The sequence below is a fragment of the Giraffa tippelskirchi genome, chromosome 5, assembly GCF_054371585.1.
Source record: "Giraffa tippelskirchi isolate mGirTip1 chromosome 5, T2T-mGirTip1v1.2.pri, whole genome shotgun sequence".
Taxonomy (NCBI): Eukaryota; Metazoa; Chordata; class Mammalia; order Artiodactyla; family Giraffidae; genus Giraffa; species Giraffa tippelskirchi.
The window spans coordinates 29,963,048-29,978,591 of NC_137279.1; the positions used below are offsets into that span (position 1 = coordinate 29,963,048).

The window sequence follows — 15,544 nt, forward strand, 5'->3', positions numbered from 1 at the left end:
GGGAACCTGGTAAGGCATTACTGCACCCCTACAGCAGATGGGGGAGGGCCTAAGCCTGCAGGGACAGTGAGCCCCAGGGGTGAGGCTGTCAAGTCATGGACACTCCTCCAACCCCAGACCACTGGGCACAGCTGGTGGTCCCAGATGTGTCAGTCAGCCCTCCTCAGGGGTGGTGGGGTCACACTGGCTGTGCACTTGAGAGACCTGTGCATTCAGGCCTGATGAAGGCTGGGCCCCCAGCCCCCCATCTCGTGTAGGCTTGTGCTGATCCCCAATGGCTCACCCATGGCACCCTGCCTAACCCAGCCCTATCCAGAAACTGCTGGCTGTCATTCTTAACAGCCCACCTGTGGGCAGGGTTCAAAGGGGCAACCTCAAGCTTGTGGAGAGAGGCACTGTCTCGCCTTGTCCAGTCCTGTCTGCAGCCCAGAAGCCAACTCATCCCACTGTCTGCCCGCCCCACCAACCAGCCGCCAGGAGCCAGGCAGTGCAGAAACAGGCCTGCCCGTCTGTCTGCCCCAGCATTGGGGGTAAGCCTCTCTCCCCACTTCCCCCGGGGCAGCAGCGCAGCCTGTGGATCCCAGCCTGTCAATCTAGGGAGTCCCCACAAATCTCCCAGGTGGACACACTGCCCCGTGGCCGTTTGAACAGTGCCTTCCACAATGCGCCAGCTCTGTTTATCATTGCAACGTGTATTTCATTTGCTCCCAACCACACTAACAAAAACTTGAGGGTCCCTGTGCAGCCACCAGTCAGGACACAGGTGCAGGGCCTCAGACACTCCTTCAGACACTGCCAAGCATCCCGCTGCTCAGCCTGGCAGGGGGTCCGGCATGCAGACCTGGTCACATAACTCCTTTTTTAATTTTAAAACATTTATGGTTGGGCTGGGTCTTCATTGCGGTGCAAGGGCTTCTCCCTGCAGTGTCTTCTCTTGTTGCAGAGCACAGGCTCTAGGCTTCAGTAGCTGCAGCATTCAGGCTTAGTGGCTCTACAGCATGCCACCGACTCATGACTTCCAGCGGAGCTCTTTCCTCACTGTCTCATGGTCCCCATATGAAGTAGGTCTGTGCCTCCCAGACGCACCTATAATTAAACCCTCATTCTGCCCAGAAGGGAATCCTCTAGCCAGGTGCCCACCTAGGCCCTGTCCTTTGCACACGGGGTCCCGGACATCCTCATACAGTGTTTATCCAGGGGATAAATGACCTGCCCAGGGTCACACAGAACAAAGGGGGCTGCCAATGGGTATCAGGTCTGACCTAAATCCTGCCTTCATTGGGCACCCTCCTCCAGGCTCCTGGAGACATGGCCTCTGCAGGTACCCAGTGGCTCCCTGTCGGGGGGTGCCCAATGGGTTCTGAGTGGTGGGGGGGGCAGAGACCCGGCAGGAGGCAGTGCACCTGTGGTGCTCCTCCTGCTCTCTCACTGCCCCCCACCACAGGGCCCCGGACTGTCGGCCAGAACTCAGTGCTGGGCTCCCTTGGCCCAGGCCACCAAAGGGCTCTCCACGTGGACCCTGGGCACAGCACTTCCAGGAGGCGCTGGCTCCAGACCCTGGCTCTTCCATCCCTCATGGGTGGCCTGGCCCTCCCGGCACCCTAGCTTCCACAGCAGCCAAGATGCCCACTCTTCCTCCAACTTACAAACAGCAAGCTCCTACGCGTCCGTTGAGTGCCAATCCCAAGGGGCCTTCTCTGCAAAGTTCCCCGGCCTGCTTCCCCCAGAGCCGCCACTGCCAACTCTGCTTCTCCTGCAGCTGGCCCGTCCCTCCTCCCCGCCTCAGCCCTCACTCCCTCGCTCCTTTCCCTCAGCGAGGACCCGAGTGTCCACTCTGGGCAGAACCCAGTTCTAGGAGGCAGAGATGCCTCCCCTCCCCTCAGCCCAGCTGAGCCCCAGACAACTCATGACTTGATGAGCTCAGGCGGCACTTCCCTAAAGGACCTGGGATGGGGGTTCGATGGCTCTGGGCCTCCATCCCCACTAGGCTGGGCACAGCACGATGGTGGACAACCACCACAGCCCAGGCAGGGCCCACTGGCCTCCCTGATGCCACCAAGCACACCCAGGCGCGCGGCTGTGGTCTGGAAGCTGTTTGGGAAATGCTTTCCCGATGTGGAGACTGGGCTGGTGTCTCTGCCCAGTGGAATGTCTGTGTGTCAGCAGAAGGAGCGGACCCCCCCACCCCAACCCGCCAGGCCGGCTCCAGCTTTCCTCTCCAAGCTAGGCAGCCATCGAGCTCCTCTGCCAGGACCCAGGCTGGGGAGAGGGCCCCATGCTGCCCCCGCAAAGCTACAGCTCCCCCTTAGTGCTGGGCCCGTCTCACCCTAGACTCCTGAACTGGGGCTTCAGGGCCAGGACCGCCATGTCCCTGGGGTCAGCAGGAAGCAGAACAAGGTGCAATTCCTCCCCACACTTGTGGTATCTGTCCCTTGATGCTATGGACACTTCCTCCAGGAAGCCCTCCAGGAGGCCTCTCGAGGCCCCAGTTGCCCTGCGGCCTGTTGCCAACCTGCCGAGGGGGAGGTCATCTTGGCCTCTGGCTGTAGAGCAGGTGCTGGGGGAGCCTGGCTGGGCCTCAGAGCACTCGATGCCTACAGGGGTTGGGGGGTGGCCTTGCGTCTCCCACCCAAGTTCCTAGGGGTCAAGACATGGGACGAGGAGGCCCTCCAGTGGGACACGAGGAGACCAAGCCCCATCCCGGGCCGGGGGGAATCCCTGACCCTTCCTGTCTGGCTGGGGGACGGGGAGAAACTAAACTTCTCAGGAGGAGCTAAATCCTCTGGAGGCAGGTGAGGTTGTGTGTGTGACAGAGAGGAGAGACTCTCAGAGGCCCCAGAGGTCACCGCCCTGACCCCAAGGTGCCCTTCTTTCGAGGGTGACAGTCCATGGGCACGGTGGATGCTGGATGGGGTAGCTGTCACTGGCCACCCACTGACCACCTACATTGCCCTCTGTGCCGGGCATTTCACAGGCTTGGCGCTGGACCATGCCCACTCACAGGTGGACAGGCAGACCCAGAATGAAGCCACACAAGCTGGTGGGGCATAGAGGAACTGCAGGCCAGGGCCCTGTCTCCACCAGCACCTCCTGCTGAAGTCAAGTCTCACGTGACTGGCTGCAAGGCTGGCGGTGCTGGGCAGAGGCTGGGTTGGAGGACCCTGATGGCTGAGAAAGCAGTGTGGGAGCCATCAGGGGGCTGCGAGGGGCACTGGGGCCACATGAGGGACTGGCCAGCAAACAGATGGCCCCTGGGAGGCCCCCAGCTGCAGGGGAGTGGGCCAGGAAGGTGCTGGAAGGAGGCCTCCCTTTCAGGTTTCTCTGCAATCTGCCTTTGGGGGCTCAAGGCCTCTCAGCCCAAAAGTCCCCTCCCCACCTCCCAGTCCCCCCAGGGGACAAATGTCCTGCCTGGTTGCTTCCAACCTAGATGGCCAGAGCCCAGCCCAGCCCAGGAGGTCAGTTTTCAGCTGGGGTCCATTGTGGCCCCACACAGGCCCAGGAGAACCGCCTCCAGAATGTCCCTCCCACCTCCTGTCCCAGGGCCACCACTGCAGTGTTATTTTGGGAGTGGAGGCCGGGCCTGGCCTCCAAGAGTCATCCGGGCGTCAGCCTCATGGTAAACTCATTACCCACCCTGGGCCCTCACTGAGCCAAAGGAAGGAAAATGGAAACCACGGATGTTTCCGAGAGCCCAGCTGCCGCTCCTGGCTGCATCTGCCCTGGGCTGGGGCCAGGCCCCCTCTACACACACACACACACACACACACACACACACACACACACATGCACGCCCCAGGAGAGCCCAGGACAGAGCAGTCACTGCCACACGTACCCTCCTCCAGAGACAAGACGGCTGAGAGGGAGGACAGATCCTGCCCTGCGCCAGGAACCAAGGCCTGGCTACCCCACCGAGGCACCCGCAGCGGGCCAGACACGAGCCTCGCTGGAGGCCCCCACATACGTGTACATGTGTGTGCACACATGATGAGGCCCTCTCTGCTGCCTCCACTTAGTGGCCTGAGCCATGTGAAGTTCAGGGTAAGGCCAGGTCTGACCCTGGGGGCACCTGAGCCCTTCAACACTGACAGCCCCACCATGGGGCACAGCCGCCGAGGCCTGACTCTCATGTGGGACATCGAGCTGCCCAGGAACAGTGACTACAGAAGGGGACAGCTCCAGGGTTCAAATTGTACTCAGCGGAGGAGAGTCGGTGAAAGCAGTGACGGGGAGGCTTCCTGGAGGAGGTGGCCTTCGGACACGTGCAGGGAGGGACGTAAAGATGGCTTGTTGGAGGGCTTTGGGGGCGGATGCAGGGCTGCTGGTGCAGAGGCAGGAAAGGCCCAAGAGGGTGAGTGCCAGACAAGGGGTCTGGCCAAATCTGTGGTCCTGGGCCTGGCCTACAGCGGGCACCCAGGAGGTCTAAACACACCAGCAAATGGACAGCCCACTTCCGGCCCCCACGGTCACTCCCCCGCTGACCCTGTCCCATCCAAAGGCCAAACCTGTTCACAGAACACCAGGGTCGTGGAGGCAGCAGCCAGGTTTGGTCAGGTACCCAGATCAGCCAGCACTCGCCACCTCCCAAGGTGCCCAGGCTGCAGCCGCCACAGCCGCCATGGCTGCCCCTGCCTCTGAGGCCCCAATGGCGCCCCCTGAGTCCTCGGGGCCACTGCTGCACAGACAGAGGACCAAGCCGGCCGCTGTCCACGTCAAGTGGAGAGCGCACTTTCTAACCCACAGGACTGGACCTCCCATCCTCACTCTGGGCACCCACGCCCACCCCCTACAAGTCCTTTACACCGGGGGTGCATCAGCCCCTCAGGTCTCAATGTTACAGGCATCCTGCCTTATCTTTTTTACTGTTTCCTCGCCAGACAGAAGCAACACCCTCCCCTCTGCATTCTGGGGCAGGTTCCCCGCCTGGCCCCACCCAGAGCTGCTCTGGCCAGACCCTGGGGAGCGATGGGACTTGACCGTGGGATTTGGGGGGTTGGCTGAGGGCTCTGTGGGATCAGCCCAGCTGCCCAGCGGGGTCTGGAGCAGAGAGGGGATAAGATGGGGGTGAGGCCCAACCCAGGTCGACCTCGCGGGATGAGGGGTGAGGGAGCTGGGGAACATAAAGGGTGTGGCCAGGAAGGTCCAGCCTCATTACCGCTGGGAGAGACAGAGACAAGAGACAGCCAAGAGACACAGACAGCAGGAGAATCCAATTAGGAGGCCAGACGCCGGGGGAAGAGGGCCTATTGGGACCAGGGGTGATGGACAAGAATTTTCCCACCCTCCAGACAGAGGCAGGGCAGGGACCCACCCTTCCCCGGAGCCAGGCAATGAGGACCTGAACCACCCCTCCCCGTTCAGCCTGCCCGCCTCCCTCCAGCCCAGCCAGAAGGGGCTGCTTCCACTCTCAGGAGTCACAGAGATGGGGAAGTACCTGCCTTCCTGAGGCTGCGGGCCCCTGCTAGCTCCAAGTCCCCCGAATTGCCCCCATCCCTCAGCTGCAGCCCCCGGACCACTGGGAGCAGAGCTGGGACCCCTGGGATACAGGAAGACAGGGGCTGCTGGAGCCTCCGTTTCCCTGGCCCAGGGGCCCCCCAGTCCAGCTAACTCTTCTGCTGGGGCCCCTCCAGCCCTTCTTCTCTGCTAGTTCTCCTCACGGCAGCTGCCCTGGCCACAGGGTCCTGGGCACTTTGGGGTTCACTGTTAGGATGCGTCTGCCTCCTCCCACTGAGCGCCAAGTCTGAGGACTGTGGCCTCCGAGGGTCACACCTGTTCTAGGTCACAGCCCAGGGAGAGAATCGGCCTTTCTGCTCCGGCGTCCAGTCCTGCAGGCAGCCGTGGGCACCCAGATGGTGACCACGCAAAGACCTGCACACTGCCCATCCCGGGGCCTCTGCCTGGGCTTCGGGGATCCAGGCAGGCCCGAGGGGGGCAGGCCTCTCTCCTGTCACCGGCTGGCTCTGACGGCTGATGTCGAGGGCTGTTGTCTCCTGCCTTGGCCTTAACCAGAAACATACCTGCCAGAATCTGCTCATGAGAGGGATGAGCGAGCCAGAGTTGGGAAACAAGAGCTCTCAACCTCTCAGCACCTCTGACAGCAGAGGCCCTGGGACAGCTGCCTCTTCGGAAATGCTGCCATCCTGCCTGGAGGGACCGCGGCCAGGGCCAGGCTCCTTGCTCGTGTCCAGAGCACAGCCAGCCAGAGGACCTGGCCTGGGAAGGCCCAGATCCTGGGCCTCGCAGGAATGAGGCCAGGGCTTTGCATGCTGAAGGCCCAAGTTCACTCACGCTGGGCTGCTCGGCCCACAGGAGTGCAATGAGCCCCCCAGCCGGCATCCCCCCTCGGTCTCATCTGGAAGGGGCAGGTCACTCAGTAGGTATTTGCAGATGCCCACGCTGCACCGGACACTGCTAGTGCAAGCCGTGTGGAATGAGCAGGCAGCCCCTCCAGTTTCTCCAGCTCCCGAGAGGCCGGTAGGTCACCCCTAGATGGGGCCTGAGCGCTGGCTTCAGTGGGACCTAGGGCCGCTGCACCTGGCTGTGTGACCTGAATGCACTCCTGCCCACTCTGGGCCTCTTGCTCCTCTGCATAAGATGGGGACCACGGGGTGCTGTGAGCACTGAGCAGACTGGCGAGTGGGGCTGCAGCCAGGCCCTGGCGTGGAGTGCGGGCTGGGCAGGCCAGGCGCCTCTTCACATCCCCACAAGAGTCCTGCCACCCTCCCCACTCTCCTGACTCAGGCAGCTGGGTCCCCAGGAAGTGGAAAGTCCTCCTAGGACTAAAGGCTCTGAAACTCCCTCTGAGGAGGCATTGCCACCTAGGGTTGCCACAGCAGGAGATTCAGAGAAAGCCCCCACAAAGGGCCAAGGGAAGTGCAGATGGACCCCGCCCAGGGCACCAGGATGAGAGTCCATAGCGGCTCCCCTTGCCCCCACCCTCACAGCCACAGGACAGCACAGCTGGCTCAGGTCAGCCCACAGCCCTCCCAGCCCAGGCCGGAGCCCCAGGGGCTTCCTAATCAGGACACGTCACTTCCCACGTTCCTGACTCTCCCTGGGGACAGACAGGACCTGGCAGTGGTCGGCCCAAGCGAGTGTGAGAGAGGATCCCTGTCGGGTCGGATGAGGCTGGACTGAGTTCCCACCCGGACCCAAGCGGGATGAGCCTGCGGCAACAGCCAAGTCAGACGGGGTGAGGAGCACGGCCTGCAATGTCCTGGGTGCGACGCCTTGGAGCAGCCCCTCTCCCTCTTGAGAAGGGTCGGTCCCACTGTGGGGGCCACGCAGACACCAAAGCCAGGGCCAGGGGGCTGGAGTACAGGACACCTCTACTTTCTCAAAGCCTTGACCCCTTCATGGGCTTCTCACAGACACCCCGTTAAAGACCCTAGCTCTGCACTGGACACCCCCATAGCCAAGGAGTAGTGGGGGTTGGGAACACGCTGAGCCCCCAGGCAAGACCCAGCCGTTTTCATGTTGGACTGAGGACTCCCGCCGGACTGGCTGCTCCCTGCTCATCCCCCCACCCCTACCCCCACCCTACCCGGAGAGTCACTTGCTGCCCTGTTTCCCAGCCCTTCCTGATCTCCTGGAAGGTGGGAGCAGCAGTGGGGTGGGAATCATGGAACTGGCTCAGGAAGAATTCCATCTCCAGCACCGAGGGAAGGCTGGCCCTTCAGGCTTGGACCTGGGAGGTGGCCCCCCACCCCTGGAGTCTATCCCAGGGAGACACCCTGATTTTCTCCAACCGACAGGATTGATTTCCCCCTCACAATGGGACCAAAAAGCCCTCCCCACAGCAAGGTCACCAAGACCTTCAGGCCACACCACCCAGCCTGATGGAAGGACTGGACCCACCTCACTGAGACTCAGCATCGACCCAGCCAGCACGGCGGGAGGGAGTGAGGAGGGGGAACGTGCCTTGGGGAGGGCAAGGACCTGCCAGGGTCCCCTGGGGGTCCTGATCCCCATCATGGCCCTGGATGTGGGGTCCTGGTCCCCCCCTCCAGATCTTCAGGCTAGTCCCTGCAGACCTTGGTCAAGAGGAGGCAGTGAGGCTGGGGTGAAGGGCTCAGGGCCTCAGGCCAGGGTGGGGGAGTTCAGCTTAGGTTGGGGCTCCTCTTATCTCCATCCCTCGTGCCCCCTTGCAGCCCCTGAGGCGTAGGGAGCCTGCTGCAGGCACTGAGTCCTCTCAGGGGTCCTAAGAGCCAAGGGTGTCATTAGCACCACTTTCCAGAGGAAGAGGCTGAGGTTGAGAGCTCCCCAAAGCGCTGAGCTGAGGCTGACACTGGAGTCTGGCCCTGGGGGGGCCTTCCCAGAGGGGCCGACATGGAAAGCCAGGTGGTGCTGGACAGGAGCTCAGGGCCCCGGCATCTGGGATGGGAGCTGGACGGTGGAGTCCACGTTTCTCCCCAGGACCCACCTTTTCCATAAAGCACAGGTCTGAGCACACCTGCCCGTGGGTCTAGGGGGAGGGCTGGCACCAGTCAGAGGCCGCACCCTACGAGGACGCTGCGGGAGCAGCAGTGGGCTACAGCCTCACCTGGCAATGCGCCCTTCCCCAGCACCTGTGCCTCCCAGGAGAAGGGAGCAGGGCTCCTGCCATAGATGCCCCCCCTAAGAACATGACAGACACACTGGCCTGGCGCTGCTCCCCGGGCAGGGGCCAAGGCCCTCTCCGGCCAGGTGCCTCTGCCAGTGCTCGGTGTTTTACAGCATCGATTAATCACTGGGGCGGTTTCTGGGCTCACCCCACCAGCAACTCGGCACGCGGCCCTGTGTGTGAGCGCGCAGGGCTGGCCTGTCCTCCGCGGTAACATCTTGATTTCCTGTCCACTCTGCTCACATTCGGCCAGCCGGCCGCCCCCAGAGCCCCGTTCACTGGCCGGAGTTGCGATTTCAGGGGTGGCGGGGGCTGGCTGAGGGACAGAGAAAGCAGCAGGCGCTTGGCTCTCGGCAGAGCGCTCTCAGCCACGCGGTGACTCGGAGCCTCAGCCATCCCAAACACGCGGAGCCGGTCAGTGAGCTCCCGGGGGGCCGGGAAGGGGCCAGAAGGGAGGACAGGGTGGGCGCGCCAGGGTGAGGGCAGCCCCCTGACTGGCCCCCTCCTGCTCCTCTCAGTACCCCCACCTTCAGCCAGCTGCCAGGTGGTGACCACCTCACCCACCTGTCCTTGAGACCTTCTAAATCAAGGAATTCCAGGGAAGGCATCGTGGCCGGGCCTGCTGACCCTGCGCTGGGCTCCAGCCAGTGGCCAAGCTGTGCACTTGCGTTCCAGGACCGCTTCTGGCCACTGAGCCCCGGGTCAGCACTGGGCGGCCCAGAGCACAGGTCAGAAGACGCCCAGCCCTCGGGCAGCCCCAACACGCCCCTGAGGCCCTGGCCCGGAGCTTCCTGGGCACTGACAAGGGGCTGGGTTGTACACCTGCAGACTCTGGGTTCTGAGGACCAGAAGGGTCAGGGACGGGAAACCCGTGGGCCAGTCCAGCCCTATATGTAGGCCACTGAGCTAGGGATGCCTCACGGCAGGGACCCCAAGTATAGAAGAAAAGGTTCAGAGAGGCTGCGAGGTTGGTGGTGCACCAATGACAGTGGTGGGCAGGAGCAGGGCCCTCACCCAGGGGCATCTGTAGTGGGTGGAAGGCCAGGAGACCTCCGTGCGGGAGCACACACTGGGGGGCTGCTCTGTCTCTTGTGGTTGGGGGGCTGCTCTGTCTTGTGTGCAGGCATCCCTGGGGCTCATGGAGGCCAAGTGGGTGAAGGAAGAGGCCGAGAGGCTGGGAGTGGGTGAAGGGGGCTGAGGCTCCTGGAGAGATGGCCCCGGGCCTGGCAGGTTTTAGGCCCGATTCCTTCTCAACACCAGGGCAGCCACCCCCACTTAGGGGGCACTGGCAGGAGAGCGGACATGGGTCTAGGAAGGGGCACTCCTTCCCACCCCCAACTCCACCTGCACTCATTGTGCCCTGGGATGGGGCCACGGGCTGTGGTGGGTCCTGCCAGCCCAGCGGGGCTCAGTTCATAGAAGGGGAAACCGGGACGCAGGTGGGTGACGTGGTCTGGTTCTGTCTGGTTCTGGTTCTGTCTGTGACTGGTCTGTGCTCCTGTCACCCAACGTGCACAAGGTCCCCGGGTCCTGGGCTGTGAACAATAGGTCACAGCCACCTCTCTGCTGCACTTGCCCCCACCCCCAGTTTCCCCTCCAATGAAGACATGCTGGAAACGAGAATGGTTTGCAGAACACCCCAGCCAGGGCAGACTGCCCCCCGCTCCCAGACCCCTAGCCCAGTGGGCTGTGATCCTGCCATCACCCCCACCCTGAGGGATGGCTCACAGCTGGTCTCTGGCAGAACCAAAGACAGAATTCTGTTCAGGAAAGGAAGTTTGGAGAGATGGGAGATGACAGTGGCTGTCTGACACGATTCAGGGGAGGGAACGCAGATGCCCGCCAGCCCCAACCCTGTGTGCTCTCGGGGGCCAAGCTGCCAACCAGGTCCTGGGGCTGGGGGCCTGGTTGGGGAGTGCAGGTGCGGGAGTGTGGGGGACAAGGAGGGACAGCATGTCATCCACCCCATCCTTTGCTTTCTCCCAGCCTCAATGCTAAGCTAATCTGTTCTTCTCTCTCCCCCCAAATCCAGGAAATTTCCTTCTGTCTGCTCTTGGTTTTGCTGCCAGCCTGCCAGCCATGGCAGAGAGCTGTGACAGGCCCAGAGCTGATGACCACTTCCAGACTGGCCTCAGCAAGCCCTTGCAGGGGTAGGGTGCCCCCCCAGCGTCCCCGTGCCACCCAGGCACACAGCCTGCCCTGTGACCCTCGCGGGGGCCATGCAGCTGTACTCGGGCTTGCCAGCCGCCCACCCACCCTCCCCAGCTGCATCTCTGGCCCACCACCTGCCTCTCCCCACCCACCAGCAGAGCAATCTCCAGCCCCCAGCACAGCACCCAGGGTGCCTTCCACTCACATCAGGCTCTCTGACCCACTGAGGCTCATTTCAGGGGAAACGTGGATTCCCAAAGGTGCGGGGAACAGTCAGGCAGGGAGGACCCCAGGGATCTGGGTGCCACCCCAGGACCTTCCTCGGAGCAGCCCAGGGGTGGGGAGGAGGCAGCCCCAGGGAGCAGCCAGGGCAGGGACGCTGGGGCCACAGCCGGGCGGGGGCGGGGGGCTGGGCCAGGGACCTACCTTGGCAGGTCTTGCCATCTCCCTGCAGCTGGCGCCCAGGCGGGCAGCGGCAGTAGAAGCCCCCCACGGTGTTGTGACACTCGCCCTCACAGCCTGCGTTGCCGGTGGCACACTCATTCACATCTGCGAGGGGGAGACACGGGTGAGCCCAGCACAGGGACAGGAAGAAGCTCAGGACCCCACGACACACGAGGCCCAGCAGAAACGGGCAAACCTCACCCCTCCAGACAGGCCTCATGAGAGGGGGACCCGCCGAGTCATCCAGCAGCTGGGGGGCCGCCCCGCCAACCAGGTCCCTCTTGTGCCCAGCACCCGTGGTCCTGTGGTGTCCTGGTGTGACCTGGCAGGAACGTCACTTGGGTACAGCTCAGCACAGGAGTGGGCCCTGCTCCCCAAGGAGCCATCCTCACTTGCCTGCATCCCCCCAAGAATGGCTCCTGTGTATATTCCGTCCAGCTGTGGGTTTGCCAGGGAAACCAGGCCTCCCCCAGCACTGAAGCCAAGAGGAGGCTCCCACTGTCACCCCACAGCTGATTGAGATCTGGCAGAAGGCTCCATGTGCCCCCAGCCCGGCCCAGGTCTCCCCCACTCTGGTCTGCTGGGACCCTGTGGCACGTGAGTCAGGCCTGGGGTGGGGGGATGCCACTGGGCTCTGGGGTGGAGGGCAGAGCAGGCAGGAGACCCCATCCACGAGGCCACACTGCCCACAGCTCCCCTGTCCTCTGCTCAGCCTTTGTGGGTGCAGGACAGTAGCACTTCCCCTGCCACAGGGCATGTGGCCGGGGGTGCCCAGGACGCCCACGAGGGGCTGGTAGCACCATGGCCCCACACACTCAGCCAGGTCCTGGGGAACTTGGGTGCCTCGTTTTCTGGAACACCTCTCGGGTGTGGGGTGACAAGGGGCCCAGGCCCTTCTGCCCAGCCCTAGCCCCACGCTGTGTGGCAAGCCCGAGGTCTGAGGAGGCTCAGCTCTGTCCTCCCAGCACCCCAACATCAAAGGCGAGGGGTCCCCCAGTCTCATGAGGAATGTGACCCAGAGGCAAGCAGAGACCCCCAGGAGCCACAGGCCATGGACGGTCAGGTGCCAGGACAGCCCCACCGGATGCAGTTGCTGGAAATGCCACCCCCCGCCTGGAGGCTCAAGGCCCAGACCAGCCTGGGCTGCAGTCCCCGAGCCCAAGCCCCCAATGTCTTCAGCTCCCCTCTCTGCCGGCACATCCTTGGAAGGGTCCCTGGGAGACCCCGAGCCGGGCTCAGGCTGCAGGGGCAGCCAGGTCCCACGGGAAAGGCAGCATTGGAATGTCACCCTGAGCTCCAGCCTGTGGGGTTAACACTGGGAATTTTCTGGGAATTCCTAGAGAGTTACGCAGGGCCAGTCAGCACTCAGCCCAGCCCGGGGGTCACAACTTGGGTGCCCAGGGTCTCCCCACCAGCCTAGCCTGGGGAGATGGCACAGGGGCCAGGCCCTCCAGCGGGCAGCAACCAGGTACGAGGGCCCTACCCCCCCCCAGGCACCCCACTCCCAGGCCCTAGGGCCCATTCTGATACTCGGGCTGTGTGGCTGGGCAGCTAGCAGGGCAGGAGGCCAGCCAGGCGCCCTCTGGCAGCTGCTGACACAGCAGGGTCCCCAGGGCCTGGGCACCGCCGCCAGGGTGGGGTCAGCCTCATAGCTGCCTTCCGGCACCCTGCCCTGACCCTGTGGATGCTAGTGACGGGGCTAACGTGACCTGAAGGCTCCAGGACTCTCAGCCCACAGAAAGGCGCTGTGTGCTGATGCTCAGGGTCTGGAATTCACAATGGCACCTGCTGCGTCCCTCCACCCACATCTAGATGCCATCCTGCGAGTGCCCAACCACATCTGCATGGCCCTTACTGCCCTCTGCCCCCGGCATCTCCTTGCCAAGCACCTCAGCTCAGCTGGGCATCCACCTCCACCGCTTCACTGAGCCGAGCCCCTTGTATCTCTGCATTGAGGAGGCTGCTCAGCCCCTGAATCTGCTCGCAGCTAGACAATGCCAGCCTCAGTGTGGGGGCTGGGCGCCCCTAGAGTCGGTTCCCGGGGTCCATCTAAGGCTGGCAGGAAGGGGGCCACAGGATGCCTTGTGACTACTGCACAGGCATCACCCCCAGGGCCTCCTGGAGAGAAGCAGAGCAGGCAGGGGCCTGGCCCTCCCGTGCCCTGTCCCCAGGCAATGGCAATGCAGACTGAGAAGGAGGTGACCCTGCCCAGGGCCAGGGATGGGCTGGGCAGGTTCAGCAGGCTCCCCTCTGCTGAGCACCTGCCGTGTACACGGCTGGAGCTGGGGAGAAGGGGAGATACAGAGGTAAGGGACACACCAGTCAGGGCAGGGGAGAGCTTGGGGAACCGCCCAGACTCTGCACATCAGGTTCAAGTCCCTGCTGGGGTGGTGGGGGTGGGGGAGGGAAACGGGCACCTGCTTGACTCCCCCAGCAGCTACAGGCCATGCTTTTAGTTCACAGCATCCATGGACCAGCACCGCTGTACCCTCAGCCCCTCAGGACCCATGCCTTAAGGACATGGTGCCTTGACCTTGTTGGCTCCTTGCTATAACTCCAGCATCTAGCCCACATAGCAGTGGAATGAACTCGTAAGAATAGGTGCCCCCCACCTCCTGTGCCTCCTGGGTACCTGTGGGGAAGGGGTTGCTGTTGTTGTTCAGCCACTAAGTCATGTCCAACTCTGCTATCCCATGGACTGCAGCATGCTGGGCTTCCCTGTCCTTCACTATCTCCCGGAGTTTGCTGAAACTCATGTCCATTGAATCAGTGATGCCATCCAACCATCTCACCTTCTGTCACTCTCTTCTCCTCCTGTCCTCAATCTTTTCCAGCATCAGGGTCTTTTCCAATGAGTTGGCTCCTTGCTTCAGGTGGCCAAAGTATTGGAGCTTCAGCTTCAGCATCAGTCCTTCCAATGAATATTCATGGTTGATTTCCTTTAGGATTGACTGACTAGTTTGAACTCCGTGCTGTCCAAGGGACTCTCAAGAGTCTTCTCCAGCACCACAGTTTGAAAGCCTCAATTCTTCGGTGCTCAGCCTTCTTTGGAGAAGGCAATGGCAACCCATTCCAGTACTCTTGCCTGGAAAATCCCATGGACGGAGGAGCCTGATAGGCTGCAGTCCATGGGGTCGCTAAGAGTCGGACATGACTGAGCGACTTCACTTTCACTTTTCACTTTCAAGCATTGGAGAAGGAAATGGCAACCCACTCCAGTGTTCTTGCCTGGAGAATCCCAGGGACGGGGGAGCCTGGTGGGCTGCCATCTATGGGATCGCACAGAGTCGGACACGACTGAAGTGACTTAGCAGCAGCAGCCGCCTTCTTTATTGTTCGACTTTCACATTCATACATGGCTACTGGAAAAACCGTAGCTTTGACTAGATGAACCATTGTCAGCAAAGTAATGTCTCTGCTTTTTAATACGCTGTTTAGGTTTGTCATAGCTTTTCTTCAAGGAGCAAGCATCTTTTAATTTCATGGATGCAGTCACTGTCCACAGTGATTTTGGAGCCCAAGAAAACAAAATCTGTCACTGTTTCTACTTTTCCCCCATCTATTTCCCATGCAATGATGAGACTGATGTCATGATCTTAGTTTTTTTGATGCTGAGGGTTTTTTTTCACTTTTTAAAATTAATTTATTTTTAATTGAAGGATGTTGAGTTTTAAGCCAGCTTTTTCACTCTCCTCTTTCACTCTCAAGAGGCTCTTTAGTTCCTCTTCACTTTCTGCCATTAGACTGGTATCATCTGCATATCTGAGGTTGATATTTCTCCTGGCAATCTTGATTCCAGCTTCTGAGTCATCCAGCCTGGCATTTCACATGAGGTACTCTGCATATAAGTTAAATAAGTAGAGTAACAATATATAGTCTTGATGTACTCCTTTCTCAATTTTGAACCAGTCCATTGTTCTATGTCCAGTTCTATCGCTTCTTGACCCGCATACAGGTTTCTCAGGAGACAGATAAGGTAGTCAAGTATTCCCATCTCTTTAAGAATTTTCCATAGTTTGTTGTGATCTGTACAGTCAAAGGCTTTAGCGTAGTCAATGAAGCAGAAGTAGATTTTTTTCCTGGAATTCCCTTGCTTTTTCTATGATCCAAGAGATGTTGGCAATTTGATCTCTGGTTCCTCTGCCTTTTCGAAATCCAGCTTGTACATCTGGAATTTCTTGATTCATGTACTGCTGAAGCCTAGCTTGAAGGATTTTGAGTATTACTTTGCTAGCATGTGAAATGAGCACAATTGTACGGTAGTCTGAACACTCTTTGGGGCTTCCCTGGTGGCTCAGATGGTAACGAATCTGCCTGCAGTGCAGGAGACCTGGGTTTGATCCCTGGGTT

General features: G+C 61.1%; 1 protein-coding gene across 3 annotated transcripts in view; it reads right to left on the reverse strand.

The window, feature by feature from the left end:
• MEGF6 (multiple EGF like domains 6) overlaps window positions 1–15,544 on the reverse strand; it is a 100,913-nt gene that overhangs the window by 42,033 nt on the left and 43,336 nt on the right. For 2 of the 3 annotated variants that reach the window (XM_081493100.1, XM_081493099.1), the window contains exon 5: window positions 11,177–11,299. The exons of the other annotated variant lie outside the window; for it this stretch is intronic. In XM_081493100.1, the coding sequence (XP_081349226.1) occupies window positions 11,177–11,299 (123 nt within the window). The remainder of the gene's footprint in view (window positions 1–11,176; window positions 11,300–15,544) is intronic. 3 annotated transcript variants of the gene reach the window in all.